Source organism: Hippopotamus amphibius, chromosome 14 (assembly GCF_030028045.1).
Source record: "Hippopotamus amphibius kiboko isolate mHipAmp2 chromosome 14, mHipAmp2.hap2, whole genome shotgun sequence".
Lineage (NCBI taxonomy): Eukaryota > Metazoa > Chordata > Mammalia > Artiodactyla > Hippopotamidae > Hippopotamus > Hippopotamus amphibius.
This window is the reverse complement of record NC_080199.1, coordinates 33960354-33986306: the sequence shown is the minus strand read 5'-3', so window position 1 is coordinate 33986306 and position 25953 is coordinate 33960354. Positions and strand designations below refer to the sequence as shown.

The 25953-nt window shown below is 37.2% G+C and overlaps 1 protein-coding gene across 5 annotated transcripts in view; it reads left to right on the top strand.

Moving 5' to 3' along the window:
* The window catches only part of LMO7 (LIM domain 7), a 193826-nt gene that overhangs the window by 64116 nt on the left and 103757 nt on the right, over window positions 1-25953 (top strand). For all 5 annotated transcript variants that reach the window (XM_057707242.1, XM_057707248.1, XM_057707240.1 and 2 more), the window contains 2 exons: window positions 2448-2518; window positions 15581-15650. In XM_057707242.1, coding sequence (XP_057563225.1) covers window positions 2448-2518; window positions 15581-15650 — 141 coding nt within the window. The remainder of the gene's footprint in view (window positions 1-2447; window positions 2519-15580; window positions 15651-25953) is intronic.

The window sequence follows — 25953 nt, the reverse complement described above, 5'->3', positions numbered from 1 at the left end:
CTCAAAATACAGACTATTATTTAAGAATCTGTTTAGTTTCTACATTCTGTCTTTGTAAATGCAGTATAAATGGAGTCTGGTCTTACATCATCATTATGTAGATTTTGATAAGTGTATATGTACAAGAGTACATTTGTATTTTGACATATGGAGGGAGGTGGTCTGAAATCTGCATACTATGATTTTTGCCTCTCTGTAGTCTTTTTGGAGAAACGAACCTTTCTGGATAGTTGGGTTTTCTGAATATCTCTATATATTCCATTATTTCTGCTTTCTTAGTGTTCTGAATCTAACTCAGCTTTGTCTGTGCAGTGCAGAGGTATTCTTTTGAGGGTTAATTATTGCCGTGTGTTGTCAGGGTGTTACTTGTAGGTTGATGGATGTAATGATGCGAAGCATAAACCACTGTGAGCCACCCTCAGGGACTAGATTGCACAGCATCCTGGCCATTATAAGTCAATAAGTAGGTGATACCCTGTTTCAGGTGAGCAGACTGGGGTTCGTGGAGGCTATTCCACTTGCTTTAGATCACACGGCTGCTAGATAATGCAAGTGGGATTTGAGGATACTTTTGTCTGACTTGCGCCCTTTCTCTTTCCATTTCGTCCCTTGCTGCACTGCCTCTCGACTGGCCAGTCCATTGCCGTTGACGGTCACTCCTCACTGCTTTGCACGTGGGCCACAACCCTTCTTCCTTCTGACTCGCTGCTTCTAATCTACCTTGCTCTGGGAACGTAATCTCCAGGTTGTTTCAGTGGGCGGTAATTAAGCATTGGTGGCTCTGAAGGGCTTTCCTGGGACTGGAGAGAATGGACGTTGACATCTGCTTTGGATGTTCCTGGGACTTTTTTATGCTTTTTAGCTTTGGTAGGAGTTTCCAGATAAATGAGATGTTACTATGTTTTCACTAGCTGGAATTAGTGCTCACCTTGAGTTTGTTTTGGATCTATTTGGGAAAAATCCAAAAGAGTTTGTGCTGGACAGGTTACCTGGGATAATCCATGGGCCACTCAAGGTTATCCCTGGAGGAGTATACCATTCCATTTGGATATGTTTTACTGCACTTTTAAACTTTGTGTTTTACTATGTGGCTGTGAGCTCCTTGCATTTTTTTTTTTTTAGATCTCCACCCACTATCCAGGTAGGTGCATGTAACGGAGACACTCAGCAAATGTTTAATTCATGCAGCGATGTAGCCTTTCTGTAGATTAATGTGCTTTGTAGGAAAGGGTCTGCTACTTCTTCCTGCATTTGCATGTGTCACCTCCTGGCACAGGCTCCTGTCCCTATTTATAGAACCAGCTTATGAGAAACTAACTTTAATTCCAGAAACAGCCCTTGTTTTGTCAGTTACCCATAATCATGTGTAGCCATGCCACTGTTGGGTGTTGTGGAAAAGATGCAAAAGACATACAGGGACTCTAGGTGAACTGTAAAGCCTGCAGCGGTGAGTAAGGACAGCAGGAGCTTTGCAGCTCACCTAGGGTTTAAGATTAGTGACTTCCCAATCAGGTTTCTGAGATCATATTTCTCCCTAAAGTGGCAGGTAGAGCAAGGCCTCTGCTTGGGGTGGTGGACCCGTCTCGAGGGTGGCTGCTGTCCCAGCTGTCATGGTGCACCTGTCTACGCCCCTGGCTGGGGACCCAGTCCCTCGATGTTCTTGGAGCAGCTTTCCCCTACATGACCTCCATTTTCTCTACTCCGTTGTCCCTATAGAACACCTTTCCTCCCAAACACTCCACCCTCAGAAGATAGAGGAGGACAGAAGTGGTAGACATGTTTTCAGCAGTTTCACTAAGAACATTGGTGGCGGTAACCATAGGTGGCCTGTTCATATGTAAGACCCTTAAGTGGGGAATTGTCTGCTTAAAGTAGGTACCATCTTCCCTCTCTGTCTTTTGTCTCTCAGTGTCAGGTTTTAATAGTTTTCTCCCTATTGCAGTAAATAGCTCTTTACAGAAATCAGGGCCATTGCATGAATACATTTAAGGAGAGTCACGCTCTCTGCTATTTAGCTTTGTAATGAAACGAGGAATTTAAGGGTGGAATTGAAATTACTCATGTGCGTATATAGTTGGTATTTCAAATTTATATCTTAATCTGGTTTTATTTACTCTTAGAATAGATTGCCCATAGGTTTTTCTTTTAATATAGAAAATATGTTGGAAATTAAGCTTCTAACTTTCGTTTATCCTCCGTAAAATGGTTACATTATAGAAAACACTCATTGTGGTTTTTTCTGTTTATATTTGTTCATACTAAAATGGTTAACCTCTCTCTTTGTAACGTAGAACCGCACACAGAATCTCCTATATGGAACAACTTTTGGTGTTATAGGCACATTCTTCAAGTATGACATTAGATGCGTATTAATTAATCTGATACTGAATTTGATGTGTGTATTATCCCTGATTAAGAGAAAATTAATACCCAAATCTGTCTTTCAGGCAGTAACAGAGAAGAATTTTGAAACAAAGGATTTTCGAGCCGCTCTGGAGAATGGGGTTCTGCTGTGTGAGTAAGTATTTAAAGCATTTATAAAATAATTCAAGAGGAAAGGTGTGTGTGTATGTGTGCACGGGTGTGTGTTGTGCTGTTATGAGGTGTCTTCATCCTCCCCCTCCATGGCCACCATAGTCACAGATATGTTTTCTTGGTAACAAGTGAGATTTGATTCCCTGTAAATTGACACCCCCCACAGTACCAGACAGTAGGAAGGGGTTATCTGTCTCTGTATCTAAAGATAGCATTGGTGTAATATATATTATTTTAAATTAGTAAACAAGAAAGATTCTATTATTGCTTGATGGGCCAGCAGGGGTGGGTGGTTTAGGAGAAAGCCTTATCACATAGCACCAGCTCTCACTTGCTGTGAATATTCTCATGTATGGAGTTGCTTGGTTTGGAAGTTAATATACAACTTGTTTCCTTCATCAGTAAATAGCGATGATTATAGATCAAATTTAGACTGTAGCGATTTTTCTTTGAACCTTTAAGTGGAGTCATTACATTGCCACGATCAGTTTGAGTCATGGGCCAGCCATTCATTCAATTAATATTGCTATTATTGAGAATCACATCTGAGGCTTTGGTTATCATAAGTCAAATAGGCTTGTGCTGTGATTGATGGTATGGGCCCAATGGTGTCTGTTTAGTGTAATGTTTTGTTCCCCAGTGGATGCAAAGTACAGTTAGCCAGGTGGTGACCTTTGGGGGTGAGGGGCAGGCAGGCTGTGGAATGGAAGGATGAAGTCCTGGGCGAAGGTGCAGGTTGCAGACGTGAGCAAATAAAGTGTAAGAATGTACTTGAGTATGTACCTGCATTTTTGAAAGCACTTAAATATTCCAGTCTAGGTGCTTATCGTGTAAGTATTTATGGAATCTGCCCACAAGCAGGCACTGGGAGTGTATGTGCTCATACTTACGTGATTTTGGTTATCCTTTTAAAGGAAGGTTGTTTGCAGCAAAGATCAGGAATCAGAGGGCCTACATCTGATTCCTTGCTTCATACTTTTGGACATTTGAGCAAGTGACAACATCTGAGCCTTACTTTCTCATCTGTCAAGCTGAGATCAGAGTATCTGATCTGCCTAATTCACAAAGTTGCAAAGTTCCATAATACATATATTGAGGCTCCTGTAAACTATCAAACTTTGTATAAATACAAATTGTTGCTAGGAAGATGGCCATGAAGATCGCAGTCTTTATCTCATCAGCTCTGTTGGTAGGTGTTCAAACTTCTTTGTCTTAGAGCAGTGTTATTAAGTTGAATCATTTGAAGTGTTGATATTCATCATCTATGACCTATAGAAATGTCCATTTCATGTGATTCTACCTAGTGTGTGGTAGGACAGGCATATGAATAAGGACCACAAGTAAAGTTTAAGGGATGTTTCTTGTCCTTTTCTGATGCCACATTGAGTTGTTGTTGCCAAATAGTGTTTAAACGAATATTAGTAGATCATATGGCTAGCTTAATTGGTCACTGATAGGAAATTATCTTGGTTTGCAAATTATGTGATTTATATATTCTAATGCATTCAGAAGATGGAGGGAAAAAATGGCTGTTAGACACATGTGATCTGAAAACAACCTTAGCTATGAGTACAGACTATTTAGAGGTTTGCAGCAAGATAACTTTGATGTCAGCTGTAAGCCCCGTAAGTCAGGTTAGGAGTTAGGTGGGCTTATGCAGGCAGTGGGCCTACGGAGCATAGAGTTGTTTTCAGACATATGAGAGCATACAACCCGAATAGATGATCTTTTGAAGAGGTCACTTTGTGGTTATATAGTTCCAGTGATGAACTGTTACTCAAAACAGTTTTAGGGATCTCCCCTTTTGGGGACATAGCCTTCATAGCTAGGTCATTAAACATACTTGAGAGTGACATAGTGTTTTATTTAAAATGCAATTTATGCAGCAGCCTAAATGCCTTGAGGTGATTTCCAAAAACTATATCCAGTCTGAGTATATTGTTACCAGTGAGGATGTTTAGAGTTGATAAAAAACTGTTTTGATCATAAGCAGTGCAGTTAAATTAAATATATAAGGTCTACCTTAATGGTCATATTTAGAGATATATTGGTTTTTAAAAAAAGTCATTTAAATTCACAACTTCCAGAAGCTCATTCTTAGATTGTTTCCTAATTGAAATAACACCCCTTTGGGGTTTTGTGCATTACCAGGTAAGTCTAATCAGTCTGTTTAGTACCCCGTATTCTTTAAATGAATGTTTTCCAAAAGTAGTGTGAGTAAATATTAAGCTGTAGTAATCAGCAATGTTAGTGTATGATGGGAACCCAAAGTTCCACATGATGTTTGTATTAAAATCTCTTAAAGGTGACTTGCATTGTTTTTAGCCACTGATTAATGAAGGCATTTTAGTCTAATATATGTGGTGTTGGAAAAAAAAGCCCAGATAACTATATTCTGTATAAATTTATAACTAAAGAAAAGCCTAGCTGGTTGGTCTACTGTTGTAGCATCATTGTTTGATCACATCTTCCTGAGTGGTTACTATGTCTAAAAGGAAAGCAAAACCTGCTGTTCAGAAGCCTTGTATTATAAACCCTGACTTTTAAATTAGCGGTAAATATAGTAAGATGTCGGTCTTTGAGAATATTTTACCCATCTGAGATCTCAAGTTTTAGCTGAAATATGATTTAAAAAATAAATTCAGATTTTTAAAATATTCTGTAGGGAAAGGCTGACTTCTGTTTGGTTCACTTCCAGAAAAATGATCAATTCTCGTGAAATATAGGGTCTGCTTCTTGCCTTTCAAAAATCTCTAGGCATCCTAGTTCATTATCATCATTAAACAGTTTTCTTATTATTTTATCTACTAATTCCAGCAGCCTTTTATACTTTAGTGGTAGTTTATCTTTTTTGAACTGGCATTCTGGAATATCAAAGTCAGGAGTTGGAAGAAATGAGCTCATTATAGCTTTTTCCCAACTGGCACTGTACTGACATTTCAGACAGTTTAAATTGGGTATAAACTCTGCTCTGAGGTTTCAGACAGGATACACATCTGAATAATGAGGGTGGTTATGTGCATTTATTGCCTTTTAATCTGAAGTTAGGATGTTCTGTATATCATTTTAGTATCATTTAGTTTGATTGACTGTGGGATCCAATCAGTTGAAGGCTAAAGAATACGCCGCTGCTTAAAGTCTGTCGTAGTAATTATTTTACTGTATACCTTAGATATGTAATCTCTCTTAGCTTTATTAAACAGTGACATGTGAACGAAATCTAGTCTGAGTTTTTTCTAAATAGTAAAAGGATTGACAGGAGTCTATAAGGTGAGTTCAGCTCCTTGTTATAATTTTCTATGAATTTTATTAATAGTATTCATTTATCTGTCTCCTGTCTTCAGTGCTTGTTAGGGTTCCTGAAGACTCCCTTACTATATATTTAAAAAAATGTGAGATTCGCCACTGCATAAATATCCGCAGTCCTCTCCTGCTCTGTGGTTCTGCAGAATTATTTCTCTTCTCTAAATATATTTAGTTGGGGCATATCCAGCTAGTGATGTGAGTTAGTGATTTCATAGTTACTCATCTTATGATAGCAATCTTGGAAATATTTAAATGAAAACATTCTTTATTATCCCTATGAAGTAAGAAGATGTATTTGAAGGTAATCTTATTGGGTGTGTCTCCAGGTAGTGAGTCTGTACTTCCCATCCCTGGAGTAATGCCAGGTCTTTGCTCTGTCCCCAGTCAGCCATGCAGAGGCTTATGCCTTTTTGAACTCACAGCTCACATTTTTGAGGAAACTCTTCTCACACTGTCACCGGGCCTTCCTTTCCTTGGCTTGCAGCTTGGAAGGAGTGGAGCAAATAAACATTCACCTATTGGTTTGAGAACTCCTGTTTCTCTTTATATCTGCGATGTGAATACTATGCTGTCTTCCTGAAATGACCACAATATTTTGTTAAAGATGCATTCAAATGAAGAAAAAAAATTATTAAAAAAAATACTCCTATTAATTTACTGTGGGTTACTCAGGTGATTGTTTTAAGACATCAGACAAGATAGAGAACCTACCACTTCTCATTTCTGCGAGGGCGCTCTGTCCTTTGTTAGAGTTGGAGACTTTCACACTTGAATGACAGTGACATCATTGGGTTCTTGGGACCTCTGTGCAGGGCTCCATGTAAAGCTCAGAGGTCCTTCTATAAGGATGAAGGCTTTTTTCTTAGAGCTCTTTCTGGTTTTGAGTTTCCTGAGGACAGCTGCATTCATACAGCTCTCCAGCTTACCAACACTAGCTATTGATCCTGATCCATATTACAGCCATTTGAAGTTTTTTAAAAATAAATCTGTTTGTTTGTTTGTTTATTTTTTATTGGTTACATTGGGTCTTTGTTGCTGCGGGGGCTTTCTCTAGTTGTGGTGAGTGGGGGCTACTCTTTGTGGCGGTGCCCAGGCTTCTCACTGCAGTGGCTTCTCTTGTTGCAGAGCACGGGCTCTAGGCGTGTGGGCTTCAGTAGTTGTGGCACTCGGGCTCAGTATTTGTGGCTCGTGGGCTCTAGAGCGCAGGCTTAGTAGTTGTGGTGCACGGGCTTAGTAGTTGTGGTGCACAGGCTTAGTTGCTCCGCAGCATGTGGGATCTTCTCGGACCAGGGCTCGAATCCGTGTCCCCTGCATTGGCAGGCGGATTCTTAACCACTGTGCCACCAGGAAAGCCCCAGCCATTTGAAATTTAAGTAATAAGAATTATTTTTCTTCACTACAGACTTTGAAGTTTCTATATTATTTGATAATCCAGTAGTACGCAGAGATACAAGTGTTCATGTTAATAAAGATAATTAAGATTTTTTAAACTGCTTTCTCTTCCTGGCAGTGTTTTATGGTTGCCATCTGTATGCTGTCTTTTTAAGCTTCACAATCAATTTTTTCTATACTTTTATATCCACATATAGCAAAACATCATTTTTTTTAAAAAGTAGTTTTTCAGGTGGAAGGTCAGCTTGGCAAACATCAATTTAAAAATTCACCTCTGTATTGGTAGTTGTATTATACAGACTCATTGGAAATTTTGCAGAAGTTTTTTTATATTGTGGCCTCAAACTTGAAGGTAGAAAGCTTTGGTCCAGTCTCATGAACTTGTGTGTACCATCTATAGGGCTTTCTCTTCCTACATATAAATTACTAAGAGGAGGGCACACAACATTTCAGTGCTAGGATTTCTGAGGAAGAACATGAGAATGATGCTCTACTAAAAATAAATAGGAGCAATGTACGTGCTAAATGATATAATATAAACGATTTATATTAAAGTTGATCAGAAAGGTTATTTTTGAAGTAATTTTTTGAGGTAATGAAGGCTCTCAGGTAGGTAAATGGAAAACCATGTGTTGGCCAGGAAATGGTGAAAGTATAGGAATTCTGGTGGCTGCAATGAGAAGTATTAACAAAGTGAAATGAATATTGGATAAATATATAATGGATATTACATCAAAGTAGGGTAATTGCCTTATATGAGAGACTTAATCTCTAGAATTTTTACATCATCAGAAAGTCAGATGAGATCTAAGGAATAAAAGTAATAGTGAAAAAGTTTAGAACACTTTACTGTTTAGTTTAGAGAAATGTGTGAGGCTTTTATTTTGTATGTTGAAAATGTAATGGTAAACTGTATGACTTAAGAAATGAAATGATCATCTATATTTCCATATAGGATAATAGATGTCAATAAACTTATAATTTTAAGCCAATACCCATGTTAAATCTGGGCAGACTTTTCTTAGAATAAATAGTATTTTAATATTCATATGGAAGAATAAACAAGTGAGAAAAGGAGAAATTCTAAAACTAAAAATTTCTGTGGAGTGAGACTCCCAATATTAGAACAAATGACAAACTTGTGAAAGCATAGTAATTAAAAAATTATGGTTAGCTTTATAAGTGTACATGTTAATATAATAGCAAAATACATTCTTATGTATAGGAACTTGTGAGAAAGGACATATGCGAGAATGGAGAAGAGTTGAGTCACTCCATTAATAGAATTGGGGTATATAATTGGCTAAGAATTAATTTACAGACTCACCATTTACCCAACTCTACATCAAAAAAACCCAAACAACCTGATTATAAAATGGACAAAGGACCTGAATAGACGTTTTTCCAAAAAAGATATACAGATGGCCAACAGATACATGAAAAGATGCTCAACATCACTAATCATCAGGGAAATGCAAATCAAAACCTCAATGAGATACCAGCTCACATCTGTCAGAATGGCTATTATCAAAAAGACAACAAATAAGTCTTGGCAAGTATGTGGGGAAAGGGAACCCTCATGTACTGTTGGTGGGGATGTAAATTGATGCAGCTATCTATGGAAAACAGTATGATGATTCCTCAAAAAATTAAGAAAAGAACTACCATATAATCCAGCAACTCTACTTCTGGTTGTTTTCCCCAAGGACATGAAAACACTAATTCAAAGAGATATATGCACCACTAAGTTCACTGTAGCATTGTTTACAATAGCCACGATATGGAAGCAGCCTAAACATCCATCGGTAGATGAATGGATAGAGAGGAAGCGGTGTGTATGCACAATGGAATATGACTCAGCCTTAGAAAGAATGCAATATTGCCATTTGTGACAACATAGGTGGACCTAGAGGGTATCACGCTAAGTGAAATGTCAGATGGAGAAAAACAAATACCGTAATTCACTTAAATATGGAATCTAAAAACCAAAACTAATGGACAATTAGAAGAGAACAGAAACAGAGTCGAAGAGAACAAATAGGTGGTGGCCAGAGGGGAGGGGGAATAAGTGAAACAGATGAGCGAGGTTCAGAGGTACAAACTTCAGTTATAAAATAAATGAGTCATGGGGATGAAATGTACAGGATGGGGAAAATAGTCAGTAATATTGTAGTATCTTTATATGGTGGCAGATGGTAACTGGATTTATCACGGTGATTGTTTTGTAATGTAGAGAAGTGTTGAATCACTGTGTTTCGTACCTGGAACTGACATAGTGTTGTAGGTCAATTATACTTCAATAAAGAAACCCCAAACCAAAACCATATACCATATACCAGGATTTAGCTTAGATTAAGATAATAAAAAGATGACAAAATAAAATAAAATAGAAGAATTAAAAAATAGCATAATTAAATAAAATAGAAAAGAATTAAAACATTTTTGGAGGCAGTTTAAAATTCTAAGCTTTGAAGGAATAGGAAAAGATAGAAAAAATAGATTTGAATCCTTATGAAATAGATAACTGGCAAATAACATTCTGGGGAAAATATTTTAAGCAGAAATGACTTAAATACTATCTAGAGTTCAGATAAGCTGGTAAGATATGTACTTGAAAATCTCAGTAGACAAATGAGCAAAGGATGTGACCAAATACTTCACAAATGAAGAAATACTGTTCGAAATAAATAGTAAAATCTCCACCTTCAATAGTAGGAAATAATTACATTAAAATCAGATACTATTTTAAAATTGAAACTTGTAAATAATTAAAAATCTGATAAAAAATGATGGCCATATTGTGGCAAAATTGTATATAATAGTCTCACAATGACCAATTGAATATAAGCTGGTACAGCGTGAACAGCAATTTGGCAGTGTCTATTAAGTAATTATATGCTAGTTTATTTATCAATATAAACATATTTATTTGTCATAAAAATTATGAGTTTTCCCAAGAATTCTTTTTGTTTTGGACTCTAAGAAAAGACTACAGAATAGGGGAAAAGATATGCATAAAGCCTCTTCATAGTGGGAAATACTAAAAAGAGCTGAAATATCTAAAATGTGATACATAAAACATTGGTAAAATTTTTTACATCCCTTAAGAGCAGTGCTTATAAAGGCTGCAGCACTGGGGAGATCACGCAGTGGGTAGCTGACAGGCTGTTCTATCACGCCGTGAGGTAGGCACAGGAATGCTGCCTGCTGGTACAAAAGTAAATTGGTTCATATTGCCAAATTCCTTTCCAGTCACATACCAAGAGCTTGACACTGACGATTTTATTTCTAGAAACAGAATATAAGAAATGGTAAGGAGCATGGTGAAAGATAGACACACAGATATGCATCCAAGCATTTTTATAGTGGCAAAAGTTGGAAAGAACCTAACTTCGACTATGAAGATCCTCTGATTTATATGAAGGGTTTGTAATGTTACTTAACAGAAAAGAGCAGAACCAGGACAGGAAACCAGAGTCCTTCTGTTAGACACCTATGGCTATCGACATGGTATTGGGAGACATCCTGTTACTCAGCGAGATCCATTAGCGCTGTAACTGTTGAGGGTGCCTAGAATAAGAGGACTTTGCTGTCAGAGCGCTCAGGCTTTGCTAGACTCACTTGAGGATGCTTTAGGCATAACAGTGAGGCTGAAAAGAAAGTCCTGTCACCATGAAATGAAGATTATCATTAGCATTGGTACTGACTTGTTCCTGTTCCACATACTTTCCCGTCTTAGCATGTATTGTTAACCATTTATTTGTGTTGTGTCCTAATTCAGCAGTATTCAAAATTACTGCCACACAAATACTAGAAATTAAACATATTAGTTTTGCTACCAGTCTTTGAAAATACTAGTGATCATAAAATTTTGTATTGAATGATTTTAAACATAAAAATTTTAAATTACCTATGCTTATTACTTTACCCATGGATGTGTAATCACTACTCAAGATGATTTTTATTTTCAAAATATTACAACTTATGAATTTAGCTGGAAGTAATTAATTAAAAATCTTACTAAGAAATTTACTTAAGCAGTCCAAATTAATATATCTGATAGAGAGCTTACTCTCTTCTTCAGCATTTGACAATTAGAAGAGAACACTGAGGATGGACTTGGCTGGCAACAGCAAAAATAACCAAAGGGGAAAAGCACAAAATCATTTATAGCATTTGAGTGAAACTAAAGGTAAAGTTTTTCTAAAGTTTTTTCTACAAAGAAGATAAAAGTTTTGAATCATTCACAGAAAAATTCCTTCATTAAAAATAAATGGGTTTTGGACTTCTCTCGTGGTGCAGTGGTTAAGAATCCACCTGCCAATGTAGGGGACACGGGTTCGATCCCTGCTCCAGGAAGATCCCACATGCTGTGGAGCAACTAAGCCCGTGTACCACAACTGTTGAGCCCATGTGCCGCAACTGCTGAAGCCTGTGTGCCTAGATCCCGTGCTCTGCAACAAGAGAAGCCGCTGCAACGAGCAGCCCTCGCTCCACAACGAAGAGTAGCCCCTGCTCACCGCAACTAGAGAAAGCCTACACACAGCAACGAAGACCCAATGCAGCCAATGAATAAATAAGTAAATAAATAAATAAATTTATTAAAAAAAAAGTGGGTTTTATAAGATACTTGATATGGCAGGTCCCTTGGTCAGTGCTAGGAGATGTGTTTGGAGGGAGAGAACATCCGTGTACTTAGCACCTTCACTGGCTGGTTGCTCTGTGGCCGATTGCAGCGCAGTGCTCTGTCTTTAGCTGCTATATGCTTATTGAGCAGAGTCTGCTTCTAGGCAGATGATTAAGTGTCAAGTAACAGATAAAACAAGGCCTTGCTCCTTCATTTGTAAGGAAATGTGTAACATCTTTATTATATCTTTTAAACAAATATTTAGCTTAGGAAGAGTTAGACTAATGCAGGGATATATATTTAGAAAATGTAGCTGACTGAGAGATATTAGAAATATGTGTGTGTGAATGGCTAACCAAATATTTACAGGTTAAAAAGTTCACTCTTATTGCATTGATATGCTCTTTGATGTCCGTGTTTCAGTACATTTGGAAAAATCTTTGGAACTAGGAAGTTGAAAGACGTCTCTTGATTTTTGACCTCTGCTGAATAGCTTTCTGATAAAGGGGAAATGAGATTTGGCATTTGGAACTAGTTTTTGGAGACCAAGAGGCAGAGCATCACATTCTAGTTCTCATTAAAGCCTTTTATAACTGAGCCAGAAGGCATACTGAGCTCCGTGTGCCGTTTCCTTGGAGTGTCGCCTCTGACTTATGCTTAAAGGCAGGTCACATTCACTGGTGACAAGGTTTTTGAACAGAGGCAACTTCCTAGTATCTGTTGTGTAGCTCAACTCCCTTGGAGGGAGGGGACAGTACATTTTGAGGAGGAGGAGAAAAGGAAGTAGATAACGCTGGAGGAAAGAGCTGATGGAGAGGGGTGTCGTCCTTCTTGTGGGAGTGCTCTGTCATAGGGGGTAGCATGTGACTCGGTGTTTCCTAGTTTTACCTCTAGGTATTCTGGTTTTCATCTTACCAAAAGAGCAAGCCTCTGCTATGCTAGCAAAGCACATGGCCATGTTTATGCCATGGCCTGAGGGAAGGCTTGGGGAAGTTGAGGTGTGATTCTCTATAGGTCAGAGGGGTGGGGCAAGGGGTTGCAGGCAGGTAGAGTGGTCCCTTGACTGCCTCTAGTTCCTTGTGCACAGAGGTATCTGGAAGGTTATCAAGTTATATGGTTCTTGAATAGAGCCAGTGACCTGAAGCCAGTGTTGCCTTTAGGAATTCCACCTGTGTAATTGAAGAACACTTATTATGCAAAGAAGTTCCACTTGTAGAAGAGAGTAAGTAGTGTCTCTCTCATGTGGCACTTGTATTTTATTTGACATATGATAGGCTTAAATTTCACAGAATTTTAGATTTTATGTTTTTCTCTGTTTTTCTCCCCAGAAGAAACATCCTGAAAGTTCTTCCTTTAATTGTATATGAAAATAACTACTCCTGATTCATAATCAGATTGGATGTTCACTAGTTGCCAAAACTACATGAGCATTTTCTCCGTATTCCAGTGCTTAGAACTGATACCACTTTAACAACGGACAGAATAAACGGCATTTTCCTCTCGTGACACCACTTTTTAGAGGGTAGTTTGTCTGCTCTCCAGGGTTGTTTTTCCTTGTGGTTATTTTCATGTTTGTACACATACGGGGAGGCTCAGGAATGGAGGACGCCACTCCACTGGGTGTATGCTGCGTCTAAGTAATAGCTCTGAAGCTTTCTACCGAGGGAGGAGTGCGTTCATTCATCACTGGGAGACATCACGTACATGTGCCGTTTCCTTTACCTCTATCTCTTGCTTCCTTCGGCTGACTTAATTGAGAGTAGGCTGTTATCATCCATTCCGGAAACTGTGTTAAAAAAATTCTCTCCATATTACTAAGGCTGGAATACAAAAATGGTAAGTGAAGTAAACAGGTAAATTGAATGATCTGGCCAGAGTCACCAGTGACTCAAATGGGTGGAGGAGGAATTTATGACACTGTTCCTTTAATAAGAAAAACTGATGTGGGACTTCCCTGACATTTTATAAGGTAGCCTAGCTCATATTGGTGTCTAACTTTTTATATCACAGAAAGATTCCATCTTAAGACCCAAGTTCCTGTAGGAAAGTCACTGTCAAACGAGTGGTCAACAACTGCTGTAAATTTCTTGGTTGACACTATGCTAGAATTGTGTTTCTGTTAAGTACTGTTTCAGTTATTAGTGCTATACATTGCAAGAAGCCACCAGTAATAGAATTCAAGAAATACTTGCTTAATAGGGAACAACTAGAAGAATTAAATTGGAGCTGTCATTTCTTATACACCTGCTCAATTCTCCTCCCGCTATTCAGCTAGGGATTAAAGAAAAATATTGTGACCATGAAGGGAGAAAGCCTTCCTTCCTACATTGTTTTCAGCGCACAAATAAGAAATGAGGAGTCAAAGAGTAACAGTTCTAGGAAATGCTTAAAGTCAAGGGGTGGTTCTGTCATCTATGTTAAGTTGTCTAAAGATCTTTGTGTGAAGAAACTGTGAAAACAGAAAAACATCTTTTGTTCACCAGACTAAATCTTCATAAGCCACTGTTTTCTAATTTTGAATCCTGTTGAACAACATTTTGAAGGTTATTAGATTGAGACTTTTGTCTTCTTTATATATACACTTGAGTGTGCTAAAAATAAAGCTCTGGAATGTTGGAGTGACATTCCACAAGTGTCAGATTTTTTTTTTTTCCTGTTGCCTATTGTGGAGGGGAGACCAGTAAATTAAGAATGTTTGATTCTTTCTCCTATATTTGCTTTCCTTTTGGTTACAGAATAAAGAATTGTTTTTTGCTTTTGTTTTTTTTTGTTTTTTGTGGAAGCGTTTATTGAATAGGAAAATCGCTGTTTCAAATGATAGTTTTCTGGCAGTGGTTAATGATTAATTCACCAGGCTAGCTTTTATAGAAAAGCATTATTATAGTATTAAATTTCTGCATGGCTTGGCACTGTTAACAGTACACAGCAACAAAAATATAGAATTCACCATAGTCTAGATTTAGAACCAAACATTGTACTTTTAAGTTTCAGGTGTCAAAGCTGGGTTCTAAAAGTGTTTTAGAGTCTAGAGACTTACAGATATCTTTGCAGACTCTGTAATAACAACATAAACTTGTTCAGTGTTAGATTCTGAGGTAACTGTTAGCCTATTTTGGGAAATTCTGGTGCATTTAAATTTTTACCCAGTCGTTCCACAGTGATAACAAAGCAGTCATAGACTTGAATGAGTTACCAGTGGAAACTAGTTGGTTATTTGGTTGAGTTCCGCTGCACCCTTTAAATCTGGCAAAAAAAATATGGTTTGAAGCTACCTTTTTAAAACATGGATCAACTTGAGAAAAAAATCAATAAAAATGATTAATAGAAAAAGTATTCTTAGGTTGAAGAGAACTAAATTATAATGAAAGAGATTCTTTGTTGAAACAGAATCAAATATTACCTTTCTTTAATAAATGTGGAACTATTTTTAAGGACATGGCTTTGAATGTGGAAGTGTGTCTATATGTTCCAAGAGGCCCGTTCACCATTGTTGGCAGTGCTGGTCTCTGTTTCTTGACTTATTTTCTTAGTTGTTTGCTTTCTGTTGGGCTCTTGGACCTGAAGAGAACGTTGGGGTTGGATGAGTGGCATGATTTTTGAGAATGTTAAAAAGAAGACTAGTACCCCCCCAAAAATAATAAATAAATAAATTAAAAAAAAAGGAACACTAAACTAATATTGGCACTCTTGTAACTGCATATGTTATTTCTTTACTTTCAGTTTGATTAATAAGCTTAAACCTGGTGTCATTAAGAAGATCAATAGACTGTCCACGCCAATAGCAGGTTTGGTAAGTAATAAATTATCTTCAAAACTAGATTTGTTTCTGAAATGTAAAAAGATGGGCATAAACAGGTTCTCTTATCTGGAATTATCATAAATATTAGATTTGGGGTCTTGTTCTTAAGAAAAGTATTTCTAGTGATCTCGTCCTTCTATCTTTAGTTCCTTATATCCTTTAGTTCTTTTAGTTCCTCTGTTTCCGTTCCTCCTGGAGGCTTTTATTCTGTTTATTTAATTTTTTGTTTGTTTTTCTTTTAGTACCCTCAGACTTCCCATATCCCCTCTCTTAGCCCATTTCTTCCACAAATTGCATTTGTTTAGGATCACGTTCTTTCTGAAACTCAGCCCTGCATACATTGGTTGCTAGTTGACCACAGTTTATGGACACTGTGCAAAGTTGATGAGTTGTTGCGTTTCAGGTGCTTCATGCTTCTACCTTGCCCTCTCTCAGCGTGCAGGTTTGGGAGTGTATTTGCAACCTACTTGAGACCTGTCAGCTTTTTTGGCTTCCTACCAGCATCCTGTGTGATGCTGGGCAAGTGTCTGTCTTCCACTTTGCCTCAGTAATATTTTCCATAAGGTGACTACAGATGACTCTCTAGATTTCTTCTAGCTTTAAATTCGGAATTTTGTGTATGAAAACTATCCCGCACTATCATTCTGTAGATTCTCTGCTGGATTAAGACCCTTGACAGACTGACAATAAGGTGGGAGTATATGTTTGGAAATATATAATTTATAATTACAAATGCTGGATAATTTTCAAAATGTTAGCAATTCCTAAGAATCAAGGCTGATGATAGGAGTCAGGTAAAAAAATTAATTTTACACAACACTCAAGTGTAAGACAGCTAATAACTGGCATGTGAATAAAATATATTAGTGTGTTATCTTTGGAGTAGTCATGCTGCTTATAATACATTCAGGAACCTTCCATTTGGCTATCCATGTGTTTGCAGATGTTAAAGGCCTGGTGGATTAAAGGCAGCAGTACTAAAATTTCTGGGTTTGCAGCTGGCATGAAGATGTCATCAGAATTTTGACAGGAATAAGTTGGTGGCAGAGTGTTTATTATTAGAAAATATCTGTCCAGGAAAGAAGGAAAGAAGCGTTTTTACAGTTTTTTTATTTGAAAGATCAGAAAATTACTATTTTCTTTTGAAATACAGAATGCAGCTGACGCTTGAGCAATGTGAGGGTTAGAAGCACTGACCCCCGGCACACTGACCCCCCAAAACTTACCTGCTAATAGCTTACTATTGACCAGAAGCCTTACTGATAACATAAATTGTCAGTTAACACATATTTTGTATGCTATATGTATTATATACTATATTCTTAACAATAAAACAAGTTAGAGAAAAGAAAATGTTAAGAAAATCCTAAGGAAGAGAAAATACATTTGCATACCGTACTGTAGTTACTGAAACCATAAGTTTATGTCATCTGTTTACAAGATGAATCATCTGTCTGTCAGTACCTACACCAATATTGTCTCACATGGTACAAAACACTATAGAGTGGGGGGGGAGTTGAGGGAGGGAGGGAATATGGGGATATGTGTATAAAAACAGATGACTGAACTTGGTGTACCCCCAAAAAATAATAAATATATTAAAAACAAAACAAAACAAAACACTATAGATGTTACACATATTACTAACACTAGACATCAAATTGAGAAGGTAATGTGAAAAAGAAATTCACATTCATTTAAAGGTACCATGATTCATGCATCTGTAACAAAGAAATAGCACTCTGATTGCTTCATGGTTGCCAAGCCTATGCACTAATAAGTGAATCGTTATATGATTTTTATGGCATATAGTATTATAGTCATATTTATATTACAGTATTAGACACATTGTTACATTGAAAAACACTTACCTGTGATGATAGTCTGATATGCAGTTTTTTCTCCAGTCATGAGAGAGAGAGGCATATTGTACTGTACTGGAATTCCTTGAAAGCAGTTATAAAACAGTAAGAACACTAACACATAATTTTATATTAAATATCACTCACCTTATGCCTACATAAGGATAGTGTCTACATATATTTTATGCATTCATGATATATACTAGCTTTTTCTTAACTTTTTTCTATATATCTAGGCTACATGTTCATCTGAGTTTTTCAATTGTTACAGATCTCGAAAAACTTTTCCAATATATTTCCTGAAAAAAAATCCACATGTAAGTAGACCTGTGCAGTTCAAACCTGTGTTGTTCAAGGGTCAACTGTCTATATATAAAGTTCCCAGAGCAGCTGGGCTCAAATATTAATTCCTTCCTTCTTACCAAATTGCATCTATTCTATTTCTGTCATGACTAAGCAGCTGACATGATATTTTTATTGGTCTCAAATTTGGTTAGGTAAAAAACTTTCATATATGTGCATATATAGCAATGTACATATATTATGAATTACTTCCAGTAGTATAGTGAGTCAGAGGTGTTATTTAAGGAATAAAATTAAAGAACTTTTGTTTCTGAAGTCTTTCTAGGAAGAAACATTTAATTTAATAAGTACGTTTCATATGAAAATAACTTATGAAAGAACTTCTGTGAAAAGTAAAAATATGAATTGCATTGAAAGTATTCTGTTTTTTCAGATGGCTTGAGTTATTCTAAAATAGTTTAATGCTTAGATTTTTAAATTGTCATTTCTTGGATCAATTACATGCATTTTAAATAAAATTAGCCTTTGATTCCAAACACCCCGCATATTTGGAACTTGAATTGCTGTGGTTTATTGTGGTTGGCCACTAGAGGTTTTATTCCATCTTCTGATTCTATGATTAGATGAAAGCACCAATGTATTTTATATTTAAATTCAAAAATCTCTCCAAGTATTTCTATTTCAAGTATCAGAAATTCTATCTAGTTTGGATTTTATCTCTAGAAACTAAAATGAAATGTATTTCTAGTATACTAAATAGGATAATTTCCCAGATACTGGGCACTGAAACTTTTCAGTTGGATGTAGGAGCAGAAGAGTGACGAGAGGCACAGAACTGGGCCAAGCACATTTGGTCTGAAGCCATCATCAAGCATCATTTGACTCCTTCGATTGCTTGTGTGTCAGGATGCTTTTTGTATTACAAATTCTTAAAGCCTAAGCTTCAAGTGTGAATTAGAGTTCCCACATCTACCTAGTCGGGTTGTTATGAGGATGGAAAGGGATGATATTTAGATAGTCTGGATATTTCATGAATGTTCTTTTGTATCACGTTCATTCTTCTACCAAATAATTGAGTGCCTACTAGGTAAGAATTTTTCTAGTTTATAGGAACATATTGGAGGAACAAAGAAAGATAAGGACCTTACCCTCAAAGAGCTTACAGTCTAGTGGAGGAGTGGGATTGGGCAAATACATTAACAAATGAAAGAAAGCACCAGATAATAAATACGCTGCAGAGAGTTACCGCAGACTGACATGTTGAACACCTATCAGCAGTTGTATTTGGACTATGAAGATTGACCTCTAATAATTCCTCAAAAGCAGTATGTCAGAAACCTTAGCTTTGGACACATAGCAGAAAGAGAGAAAATTTGAGCCAGACTCTACATACTAATAATTTCTGTGTTCACAGCACTTAACATAGTGACTGGTACATACAGGAGATCAACAGTTGTTTTGAATGAATGAATGAACAAGATTTCCATTGTGAAAAGCAATAGGCCTTTGATGGGATGTTATAGATTGAACTGTGTACCCCTCGCAAAAAAAAAAATATACCATACCTCATTTATTCTGTTTTGCTTTCGTGCACTTTGCAGATGTTGCTTTTTTTTTCTTTCTTTCTTTTTTTTTTTTTTTTTTTTTTTTTTTTTACAAATTGTAGGTTTGTGGCAACTCTGCATTGAACAAGTTTTATCAGAGTCATTTTTCTAACAGCATTTATTCACCCCATGTCTTGGTCATATTTGGGTAATTTTTGCCGTATTTCAGACTTTTTCATTATTATTATATTCGTTCTGGCGTTCTGTGACCAGTGATCTCTGATATTACTTCTGTGACTCGTTGAAGGTTCAGATGATGTTTAGCATGTTTTAGCAATAAGGTATTTGTTAATTAATGTGTGTATGTTGCTTTATTAGACATAATACCATTGCACACTTAATAGACTAAAGTATAGTGTAAACATAGCTTATATTGATATATGCAGTGGGAAACAAAAAAAATTCATGTGACTTGCTTTATTGCGGTGGTCTGGAACCCAACCCACAGTATCTCTGAGATGTGCCTGGATATTGAAATCCTAAACTGCAGTACCTCAGAATGGAATCTTATTTGGAAATAGAGTTGTCACATGGAATATGGGAACAGAGGTCAAAATGGAGTAGGGTAGGCACCCTAATCTAATATGAATGGCGTCCTTATAAGAAGCTGGGCTCATGAAGGCAGATACGCACAGGAAGAAAGCCATGTGACAGCTGAGGATTAGAGTGATGCATCTATAGGCCAAGGAAGAGCAAAGGTGGCCAGAACACCACCGGAAGCTGGAAGAGGCAAGGGAGTGTTCTTCTACAGGTTTCATGGGAGCATGGCTCTGTGAATACCTTGGTTTTGGGTTTCTAGTCTGCAGAACTGTGAGACAATAAATCTTGCTTGTTTTAAGCCACTTGGTTTGTGGTACTTTGTTATGGCAGCCCTAGGAAACTAATACAGATAGGTAAATGTTTTAGTTAGTGCTTGCTTTAAAAAATTTTTTTTGTCTTGAAATATAGATTCAGAAGAAGTTTCGAAAAAGCAGTACAGGGAGGTCCTCTGTGCCTTTCATCCAGTTTCCCCCATGGTGACATCTTGTATAACTCTGGTACAGTATTAAAACCAGGAATTCACACTGGTACATTCAGGGACTTTAATCAGATCCACCAGTTTTACAGCTAGTTAATGCTTTTTTTAATAACAAAGAGCAAAGATGCTTTAAAGTTAAGTGAGATGAAAAGTGTTTTATCGTAACGATTTTCCACAGGACTCTCTTTAATCTAGTGCTCAGGTATAAACGTGGCAGCTGCATTCCACATAATGATTTTTTTCTGTCTCATTTCTAACAGGAAATGGCATCCCTCAGCTGCGTTTCCCAAGAGAGGACTCTGACTGGATCAGATTACCTCTTCTTTATTTTTTTTTATTGGAGTATAGTTGATTTACAATGTTGTGTTAGTTTCAGGTGTACAGCAAAGTGAATCAGTTATGTATATCTATATATATATAGATATCTATATTCTTTTTTGATTCTATATCTATCTATCTATCTATCTATCTATATGTATGTATGTATATATCTCCATTCTTTTTTGATTTTTCCCATATAGGTTATTACAGAATATTGAGTAGTTTCCTGTGCTATACAGTAGGTCTTTATGAGTTATCTGTTTTATATATAATAGTGTGCATATATATAGTAGTGTGCATTTTATATATAGTAGTGTCCAGTCTCCTCATTTATGCGTTCCTCCCATGTTTCCCCTTTGGCAACCATAAGTTGGATTTTGAGATCTGTGAGTCTGAGATTACCTTTCCTTTCCAGGCTACAGATATCATGGGTCAGTGGCCAGCTGGTAGATGAGTTCCTCGAGGGAGAGAGTGGTCTTGGCTAACTGGGCTGTGATCAGGAGTATTCATTTCCTTTGGTTTGTTTAGTTCAGGTGTGTGGGTTGAGGTGGTTTCCATGAATGAGGTTTGTGTGGGGGTAGATACCGAGTTAAGTCAAATACAGCTCTAATTGCACAATTTCTGTGTAAGGGTTTGTTAAGCTATGTGAGTGTAATGCTCCAAGCCCCCTCTTCCATTCCTCCTTTCTTACTCTCTTCTTCAGCTGTGACTTTTGTCTCTTTCGTGTCTGCTACCATGTGTATTTAGCTTTGAGGCCAAGGCAGTGGATTTTACCCATGGCAGATGGACCTGTGTAAAACACATGGAATATCCCATGAGCAGTGACAACAAGAGGGAGATGTTAAGATGATTTAGAAATATACTGAATGCTTGGCTTGAAACATTTTTATAATTGTATGATTATTTTTTTTCTTTAGGAAGGCTGTAATCATGTTCTCATAGATCGTCTAGAAATACAGCTTTTCTTGCTTGACTGAGTTTTGTAAAGAAATACCTTTCCCCCTATCTTTTAAATTCTCTTTTTACAAAGCCATGCTAAAAAAAATTCTAACCCAAGAGTTTGTCTTCCAAAAAAATTAGCTGGTGTTAAATATGAGTATGTTCAAATCGTTGAAACTCAAAACCAAAACTTTGAGAATGAGAAAACTCAACCTCAAAATAAAACCCTGAGAAACAGGCAAGATATTCTGATGGTGAAAAGAGTCATTGAGCCAGAATAATATTTACCATCGGATGCATTCATGGGCATGAAATACAATATGTGTAGAAAACGTCAAGGAAGTTATTAACCATAAGATTTATAGTCATTTTGGACCCCTAATGGTTTATTTGTATTTTCTAAAGCAGAGTTTCTCAACCTTGGCACTGTTGACATTTGGGAGTGGATGATGCTTTGTTGTGGAGTCTGTCCTGCTCATTGTAGACTGTTGAGCAGCATCCCTGGCCTCTACTCAATAGATGCCAGTAGTCCTGTGCCTTCCGTCCCCCTCTCGTGACAACTAAAAGTGTCTCCTGACATGGCCATTGACCTCTGTGAGGTAAAATCATCCCTGGGGGAGAACCACTGAGCTAAAGAATCAAGAAAGTAAACTCTACCCTTTTACACAGGCTAGTTTGCTGATTGACTATAGATTTGATTGACCTCACGTTAAGTGCGATCTCCCTTTGAACAGCGATGGTATCTTAGAAAATTTAGTTCAAGTCATTTGTTTGTTTGAATGTTTGTGTCTGTTGGGGTGCTTAGTAGAAAAATCCTCAGTATCTCTAGACGTGCATGAAAAATATGGGCATAATTTCAACATCTCTAAGAAAGAACAGCTCTAAAGGGTTATTCTTTCAGATTCCTTTGAAAGTGGAATATGTAAGGTTGACTGTAGAGGCTGGGAAACTTGTCTCTGCATTCAGGAATGCTGTAGAATGTAGGAAATGGGCAAAGAGGCCCGGCGAGCTTAAGCTGTTAGATGTGTCATTTTCTGCTGCCTTCATAATGGTTAAGAAATAAGAGAAGTGTTTGCGTCTGTTCTTACTGCCATTTTTCAGAAGTTTATTAGTGGTCAGTGTAAAATTACTTCTGATTCATTCATCTTCACTCGCCTGTATCCTTGGGTGTCAGCAAAGTAGTGCAACCTAGTTTATGCCAAGGTTACTGTTGAAACATCTAGTTGTTCCCTTCCAGCTGTAGTAGAAAATTCACCTGAGGAATCAGCTATAAAATCTAAACATTCTTATCCATGTTTCATCATGCACTTTTCTGAAAACTACTCTCAAGTAATGACTATATTTATCCCATTAAAAAAATTTTTAGTAAAATAAGCCCAGGGGTTGGGAGAGGGGAGAGTTTGTGAGATGCTGAGTTTGTGAGCTCTTTCTACAAATAAAACCAAAATGTGAGACCTCAAGACAGAATGTTTTCAGCAGAAAAAAGCTATCTTCTGTTTCCTTTCCTTTCTCTTCCAAGTTGAAATAAGATATACAGATATAGTTACTATTTTCATTCAAGGGTGGTACTTTTCTGGGTAAGAGGCAGGCATGAATTTTGTATGGTTGAAGAGAAAGTACTCAAGGAATATTAGAATGTGACTTGGTTGAGTAGCCAGTATAAATACATGCCTTGCTTAAAAGAGTGGTGATTGAGGGTTACTCTGAACTAGGTCAAACCCAATGTGTGCCTCACAGGGAATATCTCTCTAGCTGGTAAGAAGCAAGATGCATTTGTGAAAATATTTGGATGCTGATATATGCAGAAGACTGATAACAAGCTGCAGCATAGGAAGAGAGGGGAAAGTGGTGTAGAGCTGGTTTAAAATAACCGTTTAATGGTACGATCAGTAGTATCTGTTTTCTGGCCCTGAATTTTATTGCTGATTTTGTAGATTTGTTGAAGGAGATCTTCCACCTAGTAAATTTGGGAGAAGCTTCCACCAAGCAGATTCTCTTTGAGCCACTCATCCTTGCCAATTTGATTATTTACCCGGTCAGGGCAGCGCTCAGGCTGAGCTGATTCCGAATGTCCTGATCCCCATCTTTAAACGGATGGGGGTCAACATGGAGGTCCCCTCCCATAACCCTGCTCTTGCCTCAGCTCTTAATTTGCATGTTCTTGATTTTCTCACTGGTGAAAAGTCATAAACGCTAGATGTTTCTAGAAATTACCACTTCTTACCTATTACTGTATTGGAACAATTTCATGTATGTTAGATCAGACCTTGGAGCTTTATTGAGTTAAAAGATTTTTTCTTTTCTTTCATTTCCTAATAGAGACAGTGTAGGTGAAACTATCAGCAAGCTTGATTAAAACTGCTCAGTTGTGGTCTCATGATTAAAACTACATTAAAGAAATGTTTTTTTTTTTTCAAAGGAGAGATGAACTACTGTTACAAGCTGTGTAATTGTGCCTGAAACACTAACATTTAAACTATTCTTATTTTACTAGCTTGCCAATCTCATTATTTTCTTTGAAAACAAAATACCAAGAACACAAATATGGAGTACTTTTTCTTCTTAATAAACCCATAGAAGAGTACTCTAATGTTACCATTTTTAGTGTACTGTTACATTTGTGTAAGAAATCATAGCATAAAAGTTAGCCATTTACTCAAAATAAGATCACTTTGTGCATTTAAAATGACATTTTCCATGGTTGTATTTTAATGTAAATATCTTTTTCCTAATGTATCTTTTACTGGAATTTCTGTAGATCACTATCTGTACGTTGAAATGGTTTGGGCTTATTCAATAATCAAGTCTGAGGAAACAGACTGATGTGCATTGGATGTCTTCAGGGTAACAAATACTAGATAGCAGATATCCAAATGCCTTAACACCTCCATGTAAATGGCATATAAATAAGTCAATGATGATTGAGTTATTTATATAAAGTATTTTCAGGAGATTTCCTGCTTCTCTCCAACTCCCAGTTAGAGATAAGCATCACCAAGAGTAGAAACTTAGAAACTGTGTCAACGTTGAAGTTGGTTACAATGCCCTTAGAATGATGCAGCACTGTAAATCAGGAAACTCCAGTTTTATTTCTAGCCATAATCTCTTAGTCATGGCATTGGCACAAGTTTAGGAACACTTCCCTAGAGTTCCAAAACTTACTCATTTTTAAATCTAAGGTGAACATTTATGTGTCAACTTTCAGCCTTGAGGGCAACATGTTTCAAAACATTAATGAATTAGAATTCCTAAAGCAACACTGTAATTAACTTGTAAGAGTTAAAAAAAAATTGATTCAGAGAAAGATTATGTCATACACGACGGTTTTATTCAGATACGAAAACACTTTGAACATCTCTCTTTTGGCACCCTTTTCACGTAGACATTGAAAAGGGAAGAACAGATGACGTTAGAAGAAATAGAACCCAGGTGTGAGACTGGTATCAGGGCGTTGGTTACTTGATGGGGTTTAGGACCGTGCCTATCCCTCCTGTCCTAAAAATACTTACCGAACCCCTACGCTGTGCCAGCTACTGTTCTAGGCACTTGGGACACAACCACAAATAACGCAGAGAAAATCGCTTCCTAATGGAGATAGTAAGTCGATAATAACCTGTCAGGTGCCAATAATTACCATGAAGAATCTAAAATACCTAGTTAGATACCTTAATTACACTGAAAAAATAAAGTGAATGGGTAGAGAATGATTGAGTGCATGTATGAGAAGTATTTCAGAGGAGGTGCTCAGGGGCATCTTATTTCAGGGGCTGACATTTGATCAGGGACCTGAATGAAGCCAGGGAGTTGGAACATATGGGGATGGCTGGGAGTTTTCCAGGCAGAAGGAGAGGGGAGGGCGGGTCAAGGCAGGGTCAAGCTGGACCATTAAGGAGGACTCTGGGTCGGGAACTGAGTGAGGCAAAGAGGTTGGCTAGCAAGGTTGTATAGGGCTTTGTGGGCTTTGGTGAGTAGATTGCATTTTACCCTAAGCCTGATGAGAAGCCATTGGGGACTTTGAGAGCCATTTAATGTATTGTTAGAAATTATTGGTTGTTTGTGATAAAGGATGCATGTATTTGTGAAAACATTAAAACCCATTGAATTGTACACTTTGGGTGAATTGTATAGTATGTGAATTAGTGTCTCAATAAAACTTAAAAAAGAGCATAGATTGATGTGTGAAGAGTAAGCTGAAGGAAATTGAGAAGCAGAAAAGTCAATTAAGGAACAATTTAAGAGATTGTAAT